The following is a 14,693-nucleotide window of genomic DNA, read 5'->3' as shown; positions in this document are numbered from 1 at the left end:
GTCTATCTAACCCTGTACATTTAATGTCAGCACCGATGAGTGATGCTTGGAGACTCTCCAGCCATGGGTTAGCTGGTGACAGGAATCCCCAAGAGTAGGGTAGCTGCTGTGAGTAATTGGTCAGGAGCCTGGTGCATACCAAAATATTCAGAAATAAGCAGCAGGAGCTTTCCTGCAGGGTTCAAGGGACTGTGTGCAGCTAATTCAGAGGCTAGATTATGAAAAGCATGCTGTTTTCCTCACTAGCTCACAAAAATAAAATGGGACTGTGGTGGCCTCTGATGTGGTCATCACTCAGTCGCAATCGAACAAGTTCAGCCAGGTAGCTCCAGTTGCTGCTGTTGGTGTCCAGGTATGGGGTTGTGGGGAGAGGGAACTGTTAGCTTTTCTTTTTCATGTCTTACTTGCCCTTTCCCTTTGTGTGTCACCTTCAAGGTTGATCGTGCTCAGGGCTCAATAAGGCTTGCCTGCTAACGTGCAGCAGAAGTGCCTCCTTTACTTTGGTGCTGGGAGAAATAAAAGCTACTGCAAAGCTGAGAGTCGTCTTCCCTCTTATAATGGTAACACCAAAAATGTTGTGTGACACTGACCCAAAGTTCCCAGGTTGTGGTGGTTACATTTGTTGTTGTATTATGACTTAGTTATTCTAACACATCAACAAATGTAATCTTTTGTTTTCCCCTTTCTCAGAAAAAGGACTTCTCATCTTCCAGTGATAGACATCTTGGCTCTGACAGAAATTCAAGCTCTTCTACTTTGTGCCTTCAACCTCCTTAGGCCAGCAAAAGTGCTGATAGTGGAAAAGAAGGTCTAATGAGTAGTAGCAAATCCTACATACACATTAAATCCCCAACACGTTCTGTATCACAGAATATGTTGGTAGCCTCTCATAAACTACTTGCAGTAGTTTATGTCTCCACTAATGTGTTCCTGAAGGCAGAAGCCCTTTTCAATGCATTGCAAATGGAATAATGTGAAATAAAAACATTTTGGAGAAATGTAGAGAGCAGAGTTGTCAGCAACCAGTCAGGAGGAAAGGCAGATCTGGTTTGTTAGGCATACATTACACTGTGTAGCTAACAGGGACAGCAGATACATGAATTGCTCTGGCTTTCTTAGGGAGATACCGACCCAGAATCCACTTGGAGGGAAGAATAACCATTTCTTTAATGATGCAAAATCAGACTAGACTGAAACAGCAGTGACCCCATCATGGAAAAAAAAAAAAAAAAAAACCATTGCCTGTTCTTACTCTGACTTTTGTTGGGCAAAAGTTAGTTCACTGAAACTTGCTCATATAGGAGTGATAAATATGAGAATGCTTTGTTGTACTCATTCTTGCCTCCTACCCTGATGAAATGAACTGTTCAGGGACTCTGGCAGACAGGGAAACCTGAGGGGTATTTAATGACATGCAGAAGCTGAAGGGAGAATCATTAGCACTCAAGTGTCTCGGTAACTCTCTTAAAAGCTAAGATTAAAAGCTTTGATGAAAGTGACCTTCATGCTTGATGTTCCCTGTCTGCTTTTCTCCACACTTGAGGCTCCAATAATCACTTTTTTCCGCTTTGTCACTGTATCACTTAATTCATGAAACATTTCCATAGCTCAGCAGGAATTTGGATCCAGGCTACTAATATCTGCCAGCGTTGGGTGGGTGCAAAACAAAGGCTGATTGATACAAAGGGTCAGATCTTATCTTTTTAGTGAACTGAACACAAACTGGACATAGATTGCTAGATACAGGTTTTTAATATTTTAATTAATACTTGATTATAAGTTTAAGAAAGAATAAAATTATCATTAAACGTTTCCTTGAGTATGCCATGCTGTCCCTTCTGAGCAGTGCAAAAATTTGCTGGAGAGCACAAGGAGAGTGTGTTGGGAATGGAAAGAGTATGTACAACCAGGGCCTTGTAACCCTGGGGACTCTTGGGCAGCAGACTGAAAATGCAGAGCATGCCAAAAGAGGATGACGCATAGTGATGTCTAGACCAAATGAGAGGACAGGGAAGAAAGATGATGTGGCGTTTGAGTAGAAAGGAAAAAAAAAAAATATCCAACACTTAGAAATAAGGAGAGCACTAAGTGCCAGTAGTCAGGCTGGAAGACAAGAGTAAGAAGGAGCCATTTGGGAAGGAATTCCCTGGGGTAGATTTCTTTAGTTTTGATTTAAAATTGCAGCAGGCTTTTGTAATTGTGACTGAAACTGAAATTAATGGCCCCACTTGAGATACCGGTGCCTGCTTGATTGTTTGAGACAGGGAATACTTTAAATAAAAACAATGTATTTTTCTTTTAAGATAATTAAAGTTTTATTTTGCTTGAAGTGGAACTTTTCATAGGATGTTACTGGCATAAATCATGCCTATGTTTCTTTAGCTTACAGTGAGCAAAAGAGTAAAAAGTTTATTTTCCTGCATTGAAGTAATTATTTTAGCTTATTTTTCATTCTGAACTTTTCATTGAAGTAGAAAAAGAGAAAACAACAGTTTTACCAAAAATTATGCTTGTGATTTTTGAAGCTCTTAAGTGTTCCTGGAGACATGGAGGACTCATAACACATTCTAGAGTAATTTCCTCCTACTATGCATGGAAAAAATCTTTCTCTGATGTCAGCTACTTGTGCATACAGATGAAGGTACATAACAGAGAGGCTTTTTCATTGCCTTGCAGAAGTCTTAGTCTGACTGACCTTCTTGTATAAAGTTTAAAACTCAGAATGGAATCAGGTTTTTCTCTGTGGTGCCAAGCAATAGGACAAGAGGCAACAAGCAGAAGCTGATGCACAGGAAGTTCCACCTGCATATGTGGGTGACTGTTGCCCAGAGAGGTTGTGGAGTCTCCCTGGAGATATCTGAGAACTGACTGGATGCAGTGTGCTCTAGGATGACCCTGCTTGAGCAGGGAGGTTTGACCAGATGACCCGCTGTGGTCCCTTCCAACCTGGTCGATTCTGTGATTTTATGTTCACCCTTCACAGGCAACTGAGATGTCATGTCCCCCTGGTAGGTCTGGCATTGGAGCACTGTAGCCTTGTAGGTCTTGAGTTGATGACAAGTGATGGTGTCAGGCTGCTCTCAACACAGTGAAATGCTTCTTGTCCACTCTGGAGAAGAGCAGTTACCCCTCCAGGTATCAGAGATAAGCAGTGCCTTCTCCAGATATCCTCAGACTGGGAAAAAGCCCTACATTTTTAATCAGCAAATAACTTTGGATAAGGCTCAGCTGAAGGGGAAAAGGTGGTATTAATTTTCATAGAGATTGGGTTGTGGGAAAAGTAGCATTATTCTACCACAAATTAATTGTACGTACCCAACCATCATGTAACCTATTAAGTATCTCAAGATATTTTCTTCTTTGTTACTTTATTCCCACTGAGAATTTGTTCAGGACGTGTTAACTTACAAGAAATATATAAACAAGGTGTGAACAGTTCAGTTAAGTGGTAACCTGAGGTTAAAAACACAGTGATCAAATTCAGTGTCTGAAGTTGGCAAGGAGATTGTCTTACCACCTTGGGAAGACTTGAAATTAAACTTGTTTTGAAATGTAGGTGTTAAGTCTGTGAAAAAAAAAAAACTCACTTGTGCATCTAAATGAAGCAGCTTTCCAGAGTTGAAGAGAGCACGTTGAGCTCTTAGGCTGCCTTAGGAGAGAGAGGGCCTGTGCTCCCACCATGTAACCTCTCTGCTGGGTTTGCATTTTGTAGCATCTGTAAAGAGAAAGTCTTTAGGTAAAATCAGAGCTGTACTCCGTTTCTGGCTGCCCTCGGCCCCTGTCACCAACATCAGGTAGGGCTGTGCTGTCAGCTGCTTGAGCTAACAAAGTCAACAGCTTTTGGTTTATTTTTGTTGGGCTTCTGAGACCTTATTAACTTGAAGAGAGTTTTTGGAGATACTGAATTTCTGCACTGTGCTTATGTTTAGCATTTTATTCTCCCTGGTGTTGCCTTCAAGTAAATGTATGCGGAATAGCCTTAAAAGGAGCAAAAATTTCTTCCCATTTTAGACTAAACAGGAGGAGAATTAAACTCCTTCACTCAGTAATTGGATATTCTGATTGCCATGGCTTTTGAAGATGATCGTGTATTTTCCTGTGTGTAACGGATTATGCATGTGCCTGTGAACTAAAAGGTAGCTTGGCTGTGAAGTTCCAACGAGTTCTTCTCTACAATCATTTTACTCTGGTTATTCACCTTGTAGGCTGACCACGGACATGTACCATCCTAGCCTACAGCATGAGGCAGGGCAAGTTTTCCAACAGTTGTCTTACATTCCCCTCAAGCCATAGGCAGTTGGTGACTGTCTGAGACCCTTTGGAAAATGAAAGCCCTCGCAAGGTTACAGTATTGAGGATTCAAATGAATGTGGGAACACAGGCAGAAGTGGACTGGAAGGGAAGCTCCTTAATCTGGTTGAAGTGTAACCCAGTTCATCTGTGGAGCAAACAACACCTTTCTGTCATCCCTGGTCAGCAAAAAAAAAAAGCACAGTTGCAGTTGGCTTGTCAGTGTCCAATCACTGTCTTCAAAGCTTGTCTGTTGTCTCAAGATTTCTAATCTCAGGGTTTAAATTTGGATGATAGCTGTGTCTCTAGATCTGTGTTTGTGCAGTAATACACATGGTATATTTGAAGCTCATCCTACCAGCAGGGCTCCAAAGTACTCATGATATGTAAACGTTACAATCACTGTTTTGCATAAACCACAAACTCTTTCCTTTCTTTTGACAGATTGAAGACATTGTTACAAGAATGCAGGATGACAAAACAGGTGGAGTTCCCATCCGCACTGTCAAGAGCTTTCTGTCCAAAATCCCCAGCGTCGTCACCGGTAAGAACCCCAGTTAACAGAGAAGAGAACATAAGCTGACTATATTTGCTGACTATAAGCAAACATACTAAAGCCACAAAAAAGAAGGAACATAAGGAAAAAACACCTCCCTCTGCTTAATTTTTCTGGATTTTGTTCTGTTATAGGCTGAAGCATTGAACAAAGGTTTTTTAATTATGCTTTAATAAGCAAGCATTTTCTACTCCTGACACTTTAAATTTATAATGTTGTGTGTATCTTTGTAAAGCAAATACAGTTTTCTCTATCTTGCTAAGTCTTTTTCCAAATCAGACCAGATACTCACACTGATGAGTCTGTTTAGGGAAGTTTCCCATCCTGCTCTGAAAAGTGAGGGGCATCATTCTCTGTGACTGTGACTATGCTGCAGTAAAATTCAAATGATCATTAAAAATGCAAAAGTTGCATTGTTGGATTTAGACACCACCAATAACAGAGAAGACTGGGACTTCAAAGGGACCTTTCTTGTTCTTGGGATTTTTATGCTGTTATGAAGAAATGGGAAAATTCCTCCTGTCAACAGGGATGCTGGCAGTGCAGCTGGTGTCAAGCCATTGCAAAGAGGGTTCCCTGCAGAGGAACGTTTGTGAGCTGAAGCACTTAAAAAATGTTTTTACTGTAAAAATTGTTGGATTGAGCGAGTTTCAAGTTGTTTTTGATTGATTCAGGAGTGTGATTTGATTTCCTTGTATCAGAAAAAATGTCCAGCTTAAGCTACAGGAGTACAAATCTACAGGGTTCCTGCGGGTCATTCACAGAATATGAAAATTGGTATGACATTTTTACTTAAATGCATCTCAGTCCAGTTATTTTCTTTTTATTGAGCAACAGGCTCTTCTGTTTGAAATTGATTTCAGGGTGGTGACTCAGTATAACTGGCAGTTTCAGGGTTAGGGTTTTACAGGAGAAAATAAACATGAATCCAGAATGAGATGTGAAAATTATGTTACTAAATTGCAGATTATGGCTGGATCAAGTATGAGCTAACTATTCTTGAAGGTTCCTGGGGCAAAAAACGGTTTTCTGATTTGAAAACTCATTGCATAAGCTCAAGTCTGCAATACGCAGACTGAATGTCTTAGGATTGACTCAGCTAAAACAGGTATTTCTGTTCATATTCATAGCATTAAAAAAATTAATTGATCTAATCATCAAGGTGCCTTACATTACTCAAAAGAAAAAAGAAACAGGAGACCTCACAGTGTCTTTAAACCATGGTTAGGAGCTCCCTGGCACAATTGAAACAGCTCCTTTGCACTCTGTTCTGGAACAGGAGCTGCCTTGAAGGAGTTGTCTTGAAATGGTTGGTTTTCACAACATTGAATAGTGAGAGGGTGAAGAAAAAATAGGAACAAAACTTCTCTCCAGGGCTCCCAGAAAATTCTCAGATTTGGAGGGGAACAAGCTCAGTACCATTCCCTTCAAATGATTTGAAGACAGCTCCCTTGTAATGCATGGACAGTGAATGAAGCCTCTGAGTTTGAAAAGTATGGGAAAATAATAGCCCAGCTAAGAGCCCAAAGTCTTCTCCATTTCTCATTTCTCCTTTCAGATGCATAGACCTGCCTATTTGTAGACCAAAACCAAAAGAAATGTATATATAATATCAGTACTTGTGATGGGTGAAAAGGCAACAGCATCTACATTTGAATGGAAGCTGAGGATGCTGCATTTGTTCAGTCTGGGGAACAAAAAACTGAAGGGGAAGACAGGCTATAGAGAAGACAGGGTCAGATCCTTTCTTGGGAGTGCATGGTGAAAGCACCAAAGACAATGTACACAAGTTGCAGGGAAAGAAATCCCAGCTAGAGTTAGATTTAGGAAAAGAGATATTTATGATCAGAGCAGCTGCGCATGGGCCCAGTGGCCTGGAGAAGCTGTGGAACCAGTGGTTTGCAGCTGTTCAGGAACCCCTGAGACCAGCTGAACTGAGCAGTCTGACCTAAATGTGCATTTGGTCTTGCTTTGGATGAAGTTTGGACTAGACAACCTGCAGAGAATCTTTCCAACATGAATTATTCTTATGATCACTGGATACTCAGTTTGAGTGCTTGTCTAATTCCGCACAAAGTCGTGAACACGCAAGAGGAAGAGCTTGTATTTTCAAAAACGTGGTACCCCCTCTTGGGAAGAGATTAATTCTAGAGCCTGGCATTCTCACACTCTTTTTATTTCTACCTGAAAAATAAAACAGCAATGCTGAGATGTGATTTACTTGGCAGGCTCACAGTGACTGTGATTAACAGGGATTTATTTTTGCTTGACACTTCTATTGTAATTGCTTCTCACAGGAGAAATGTCAAATCTTAGAGAAAAAGAAATATTACAGCAGTGCCTTGGTGCTCTAAACAGGCAGCTCTGTTTATAGTACAGCAAAGTGGGTGTTTGATTTAAAGTTTGAATACCAGGGAAAGAACTGCTCATCTGTGTTTTGCTTTCATCTGTCCTGATGCCTTAGGTGTGAATGAGACGTTGGGTAATACAATGAGAAGGAGCCTCAGGGAGTTATCATTAATGGTCTTCTCTTGACATCAGGAATCTGGGAAAAAGGATGGAAACAACTTTTTTGAATGTATGATTAGTCTGTGTGGGGATGCTGTGCCAAAGACACATTTTAATCTGCATTAGAAGTAGATTTGTGTACCCTCTTCTCCAGCTTTTGGCTCAGAGTAGGTCAGTCAAAGGAGAACATATCACACCATTATCTTGGTTAAATCTTCACTTTTACAGGCAAGCCATAGAGAATGAAAGTAAGATGGAACCAGTCTGTGGCATCTGTGTGCAGGTGTCAGACATTGTCCAATGTGAAGTTTGGAGTATGGAGTGAAAAAATGCCTGAGGGCAGGTGTTGAGTAGTGTTGTGATCCATGCCCAGAATGGATCGTCAGCCAATGCACATGATGGCAGTTGCTGCAATAAAAGGAGTTGCACATTTGTCTTTTAGTGAGGAAAAAAATTCCTCGGTAATGACTTTTGTTTCTGTAAATGAATGGCAATTCTCTATTTTCCCAGTCATCAGACTCTTGTAAGAACATCTCATTATACTAACTAGCAACAGAACTGGTTTTCTCATCTTCTTTTCAATTTTCATATAATTGCATCTTAAAACTAACCTTCTTTTTGTTAGGAGGACCAAAACCACACTTTCTTCTCCCATTGATTCAGACTTGGTCCTATACAATGTTGCCAGAACAAGTCAGAAAGAAGTCAGTGCTGCAACAGCTGAGCTTTCCAGTGCAAAAATCCACCTTTATGCTTCTCAGTCTGCTCCACATTCCCAAACTCATTCCGGGTTCTCCTGGGTTTTTTTGTGTACTGATTCTGTGTACCAGCATCTTTGCTGTCATAACATATCCTTCTATTCTGCCCTCCTCCCAAGAGGTTTTGATACAGCTGCATTCTGACCCATAGCCCGACTTCAAGCAGGCCTGTCCCCTCAGCACCATTTTGAGTGATGCCTCGTCCTCCCAGCAGCAATCCCCTAGCTGATCCCTTGCTCGCTCACTGCTCCTCACCCTTGCACTCACTTCTCTTCTTGCGCTGCTTCCAGAGCTGTCCGAGTGGCTGTGAGCAGATTGATGTCCTGGCTGCACTGGCTTGGCTTAACTGCTGCCATGCAAGCTTCATGCACACAGCTCTGCCAGTGCATTTCACTCCTGTCCTGTCATGTCTGCCTTATGTAAGTCCTGGACCTCTCTGAGCAGAAAGTGCCAGTATTCCTGAAATGTGCCAGATGGCCTGTCGCTACTCAAGACTCAAGAGCTAAACCAAGTTTAAACTGCCGTGTCTCTTGTCTGAAGAAGCCAGCATGTGTCTTGGCAAATGCCTATGGAGTTGTCCCAGAACACATCAGAATGTCACTCACTCAAAGAAAATTCATTTGGCTGGAGTACAGAAATCCCACAGTGTTGTGAAAGAGAGACTTTTATTATTGATAGAGTTCCCTGGTGATGTAGTTCAGGCCGGACAAGTTCTGCTGGAGGATTTCATATACCCATTGCGAAATGAGATCTTCTGGAGCCAGTCTTGAGGGTGTTGCCTTTTTTCTTCAGAGGAGCTCAAACACAGCTCTCATCCAGATATGGCAGCCAGAGGCACAAGAGAGAAATGAGCTCCTTGTGTCCAGAGTTTGAAAGGCCCCTCTTCAGAGGAACTTCACAAAAAAAAAGATGTTGTGGTGTGGGGAGCAGGACCAGGACTGGCAATGCTGGCCAGAGCCAGTGCCCATCACCTAGCAGGGCCTGGAGAGCAGGCTGCAAGGCTGAGTGCTTGGCCACGATGTTCACTTCCTTAATGCTGTTTTTTCAGGGGTAGAACTTTTGTTAGTGCCCTACAGAAAATACTTTCCTTTGGACCAAAACCTCCATGAGCTGACTACAAATGGATTTGTCTTCCCCAGGCTGTCTGTCCAGCTGCTTGCATCACCTGCCCGTAGGGCTTTAACTGCGGGACTGAGTCCCTCAACATCTGGGTGGTTTTGTTCTAGATCTTATTCTGTCTTTCCTCTGTAGTTTTGCTTTGAAAAAATAGGACACTTGAAATATAGTACTGTCTCTTTTTCAGGCAAAGTTAGTAGATGTAGATAGTCCCAAATATAAACCAAATTCAATGTTTTACTAAACATGAATGAGCCTATTTGGTTAAAACAAGCAGACAAAACCCACAAACAGACAAAAAACCCCAAAACACACAAAAAAATGCCAAAACTTAAATCAATATCCAAACTAATTTTGGGGCGTTTACTGATTTGTAAATAGTACAAAGAACATGATCGTGGGTTAAAATTGACATATGTTTAAACGTGCATATATAGTAGTGTATAATTTTTGATAGTTTGCCACATTGATATACAGCAGATGCTGCACAGTAAATTCAACAGTTTAGCAATTGCTTGGTGGAAACTGGCTTGCCAAATACTGGTCGAGCATACAAATCCATTTATTTCTCGTAAAAAATCAATTGCTCTGAGCAAGTTGCATTTAAGCTAATTCAAGTCAAGACTGGGCTTCTTTATAACAAGTTACATTTCCTTCTTTTATGCATCTCTTCTTCAAATTGCACCCAGTGGAAATGTAATCCATCCATCCCTCAATAAGAAGTCTAGTATTTCAAAGCTGCTGTGAATCACATAGTATTAGATGTGTCAGCAATTACATGAGTAGCGCATGCCTTGCAATTATCTTTTATCCTGTAGCTTTCACTTAAGCTTTCTATTCGCATGCCAGGAGACAAATTAACCCAGTTAAGGAGCTGAAGGCTTAGGCTGTCTTCATCCACAGCACCCTCCTCCGTCCCTTTTTCTCCTTAACTGCATCCAGTTTCTTACCTTTCAAAATGTGAGAGGGATGACGGAGGAAAAGATGAAAATCAGCTCCCTGAAGTGTAGCAGTTCTTTGCCTGTTTTTAATATGCAAATCAACATCTCGTAAAGCAAAAGTTTAAAGAATTTAATTTTCAGAGGACAAGGGGAATAGCACATTAATCAAATAGGATATGTTTGTTGAAGTAAGAGAAAGCAACCAAAATTAACATTTTAAACAGTGAATATTCAATATATCTCCACATGTGTACACCTGAATACGTGTAAATAGTGTGCAATTTTTCTTAAGAATAAGCCTAAGAGTGGTAACTGTTGCACTCAAGGAATAACCAAAGACAGGTTTCTGCATTTGTAGGTGCTATGCAGAGCCAGGACTGCTAGTGTTTGTGCATCACTGCCCTCTGCTGCAGCCAAGTTCACTTCATGCAGCTTTTCACAAGCCATGCTGTGTCTGTATTGTGCGTTCCCAGCTCAAGTGTAGTTTGTGTGGTGTGTTTTGTGTGCCACAGTAGTGGTCCCCCCTAGTTGTATGGCATAAACCCAGCCCAAATACTGGAGTATGTGTGACTTGACAGCTACTCTGAGCTTTGAGAGGAAGGACGGCTTTCATAGCTGGCCATTGGTGCCACTTCTGTGTGTCTCCTTCATAGTTCTCCATCCTCCTTAGGATGTTCATCTCCAAAAGCATGCTTGTACATCACATGAAACTTACACATCCCTTAAAAATGTGTGCATGCATTATGAGATAAATCCTAAATGATTAAATGAAATCAACCATCACTTAATGTACCCGTGTTCTTTCATATGACAGCACTTGAAAGTAGTCATACTGAAGATGGAAGACATCGCAGGACATGCGCATCACACCCGTGGGTGCATTAAAATCTGGCTTAGGCCACTGAAACACTTATGAAACACATCCTGAGCCTTTAGTATTCAGTCAGTAAAATGGTCTCTCAAGTGCCTAAAGCCCTGAATATTATGCCAGGTTTAATTTCCTTACTCTAGAATTGTGAAGATCCTTTCTGGTCCTACTTCAGCCTCTATATTTCAACCTCTGCATCTGCCAAGTGAAGTTATTACAAATCAGAAATGTAAATAATTATGATGTGTGCATATTCCTGTGGCCAGTGAAACTACAATGAAAAATCACCAAAATTACCAAATGGTCCAGCTTTATCTTTCAGTATTGACTAGTCTGTTTTTTCTAAACACCAGGGATACTGGCAAAAGAGTAAGTAAAACCAAGAAGACCTTCCAACCACATGGGCAGAAATTAGAACACAAAATGAAAATTTTTTTTATTGCTGACCATGATTGTAAAAATTGCTGGGCTAGAAAGCATCAAGTGAAAGCTGTGAGCCTGGAACAAAGCAGATCTATTAAAAATGGCTTAATCTTCCCCTCCCCACCCAAGATTTGCTTTTGGGTCTTTTCAGGCTTTCAGTTGAGACTAAAAGCTGGAATAGAGACAGATTCATGTTAAATTGCCTGCTGAGCTCCAGTGTTTAGATGAATTGGTAATTCTACCACAATAACAAAAAATATTACATATTAAGGACATTTTGTTGCTGACTGCAGTTTTATTCTGAAACACAGCATTTAGCTGATGGAATATTGTGGCTAATGAATAAAGCACTAAAAGGAAAAGTCAACAAATTTCAATGCCTGTAGAAGTACATAGGGATGAATGATAAATGCTTTTCTGCATTCATCTTTTTATCTTCAAAAGCACAGCATTATTACAGAAGGTTCTTTCCAGATCTGAATGACACAGCAAAAGAGCAGAGATTAATTATAAGAACTGTGGGGCTTTGTTTTTTGGATGTGAGTGTTGAGCAGATTGCAGTCAAGCTGCAATACTTCACCTCTTCTGTCTTCACTTCATAGCAACCTGGAGTTGTGTGCTGAAGGATCTACCAACACAGTTTTGGTTTTTTCACACCTCTTGCTTTGTTTCTGCCCTGCCTCCGGCATTCCAGTGGTGTCCCCCAGGGATCAGTGCTGGGCCCAGTCCTGTTTAACATCTTTATCAATGATTTAGATGAGGGGATTGAGTCCATCATTAGCAAATTCGCAGATGACACCAAGCTAGGGGGGAGTGCTGATCTGCTGGAAGGCAGGAGGGCTCTGCAGAGGGACCTGGGTAGGCTGGAGAGTTGGGCTGATTCCAACAGGATGAAGTTCAAAAAGACCAAGTGCCGAGTCCTGCACTTTGGCCACAACAACCCCCTGCAGTGCTACAGGCTGGGCACAGAGTGGCCGGAGAGCAGCCAGGCAGAAAGGGATCCGGGGGTGCTGATCGACAGAAATTACACAGAGCACCAGCTTATTTTTACTAACCATAAATAGCATACCACTCAGAAATCAGTGTTACTGAAAGCTGTGTTGAGCAGTGAGAATATATCTCCAGAAGATGCTGTAGCTGAAGAGGGTTGGTATAGGGCTAGAGCAAGCAAACTGTATGTCCTGGTTTGTGTGGGTACCCTGAAGTTATTCACCTCCTGGTGAATAACTTGTTTTATTATCTCTGTTCCAGTAGAAATATGCAGCTCTTTGATGTGTTAGGTATTTGCACTACATAGCACCTGAAAGTGCCATAGATTTGGCTTTAGAACCTTCTATAAGAAAAGGCAAACAGGAAAACAAAAAAGCTTTCGGGCTTCCCTTGCATATCCATTATTATAAATATTATACATTTGCATGTTTTCTTTAACTTTTTTTTTTTTTTCCTGCATGGATAAATCTCTCAAAATTGCATGCTGGTTTCCCATGGATTTGTTTTGAGTGTGGTGTTGGTTGATGAGCTTGGATATTTTTGATGTATGATTCACTACCACATGCAGAGAAGAAAATTATATTTTGGTCCTGCAGAGAAATAAAACTAAGCAATTAGGTCTTCGTTCAGTTAATTCCTATTTGATGGTTGCATGCTTTGCCAGAAGAGAGTCTCAGGATTCTGTTCCATTACAAGGTCACTTGGACTATAACAATTTTCTCCATGCAGATACCTCCTCACTATGGCCAGATTAACTCTTACCTAGAAGTGGTATGATAGAAAAGTAATAAAACTTGCAGGAAACTTTAAGAAGTTGGTTAATGTGAAAAGTTAATTATACTTATAGGCAAAAAAATAACATGGATAAGAAAAGTGATGTGTGTCTCTAGCAATGAAAGGTTTTACATCCCATTATTATAGGTTTTGTGTTGTATTGGATAGAAAATCTGTTATTTTTGTACCTATTTTATTGTGGATAGGATTGTCTCGTTTTTTTCCCCTTGGATTTTTGTCTTTTGGAAACATGATTGGTTTACTGATTGATGCTGAAATGATTGTCAAATTAATCTGAGTGAATAATTCCTAATAGGTTTTTCTTTTGTGGTATTTTACTTTTGAGCTAAGTATTCAATAAATTTCATTCTTATTTTCTGAATAGGTTAGACCGATGAAAAACCACACTTTTTAGCAAATGAGGTATTTTCTACCTGCCCAGTGTTATTCTGTTGAATGCTGTCTATGTTTTTTTCCTACCAGGAGACGGTGACAGGTGAGCTTTCTAAGGACATAGTAGTAGCCATAGAAAAGAAATAGAAGTTACTATGTTCTGATAAAATTTTGAACACAAGAATATTCAAGGCTGTCATTGCTGAAGCAAATGATTTGGACAGTGACGTACTCATCAAAGCTTATTACTTTTGTCAAGCAGAAAAAAACAGAATCTGAAGATTAAATCTTTTGAAATACGATTTATAGTTTTGCACTGTAGTATCTCATGGTCATAATTTACATCATTGTTACATGGGTAGTTCATTATAGTTTGTTTTTGGGGGGGGTTACAAGTAGGAAGAGTTGATGTTAGAGTCCCGAAGAATGTTGGATCTTTAACACAGTGGCTTGCTTTCTTGGAGAGCTATAAGGGTACTTGGAGATGACATGTGCCAAGAACTTGAAAACATACAACTTAAAAATGGGGGGGGAGGAAACCCCCCATAAACAATTTTAAAAACCCCAAACTCAACCAAAAAAAACCCTCTCAAAATGAGCTTGCTGGTATGCATGTGCTTACTGATTTCAGAATTTTGCTTTGTCCCAAGTTTGGTGTGTCTGGGCACCACGTTGTGCCCAGCGGGAGCTGACAGGAATCAGGCACTGCAGCCGTGTGCCCAGCTATAAATAACATGGATGTAAATGCTCACAAGTCTTATTTTGTGTCCTTGAACTGGTGTAAGCGCAGAGTGTGTTCCTGGGAGGAGAGGGCTGACTGCAGGTGGGCAGAGGAGGGATGGAGACCCTTGCTCATTGTGCTGACCTGTGCAGCAAGAGGTTGTCATGGTCCTTTCATTAGATCTATGTACATATATCTTTCCTGTCTCAAATCCTCCTTACAACTGTAGACCTTATAGGAAAGTATCCAACTTTAAAAATTCCTGGCATAAAAGAAATTGGTTGTTACCTTAAAAAAGTTACTGTTACCCTTCAAAAAGTAGTAATATGCTCAAAAGTTGGTTTTTGTTTCTGGT

At 40.7% G+C, this 14,693-nt stretch overlaps 1 protein-coding gene across 5 annotated transcripts in view; it reads left to right on the top strand.

Moving 5' to 3' along the window:
- RGS6 (regulator of G protein signaling 6) overlaps positions 1 to 14,693 on the top strand; it is a 265,220-nt gene that overhangs the window by 160,634 nt on the left and 89,893 nt on the right. For all 5 annotated transcript variants that reach the window (XM_027879655.1, XM_027879654.1, XM_027879651.1 and 2 more), the window contains exon 3: positions 4,735 to 4,834. In XM_027879655.1, the coding sequence (XP_027735456.1) occupies positions 4,735 to 4,834 (100 nt within the window). The remainder of the gene's footprint in view (positions 1 to 4,734; positions 4,835 to 14,693) is intronic.

This window comes from Empidonax traillii, unplaced genomic scaffold (genome assembly GCF_003031625.1).
Source record: "Empidonax traillii isolate 1590-97213 ecotype Southwest subspecies unplaced genomic scaffold, ASM303162v1 scaffold56:size2478089, whole genome shotgun sequence".
Lineage (NCBI taxonomy): Eukaryota > Metazoa > Chordata > Aves > Passeriformes > Tyrannidae > Empidonax > Empidonax traillii.
The sequence above is the reverse complement of the archived record's forward strand: the minus strand, read 5'-3'. Positions and strand labels throughout refer to the sequence as shown.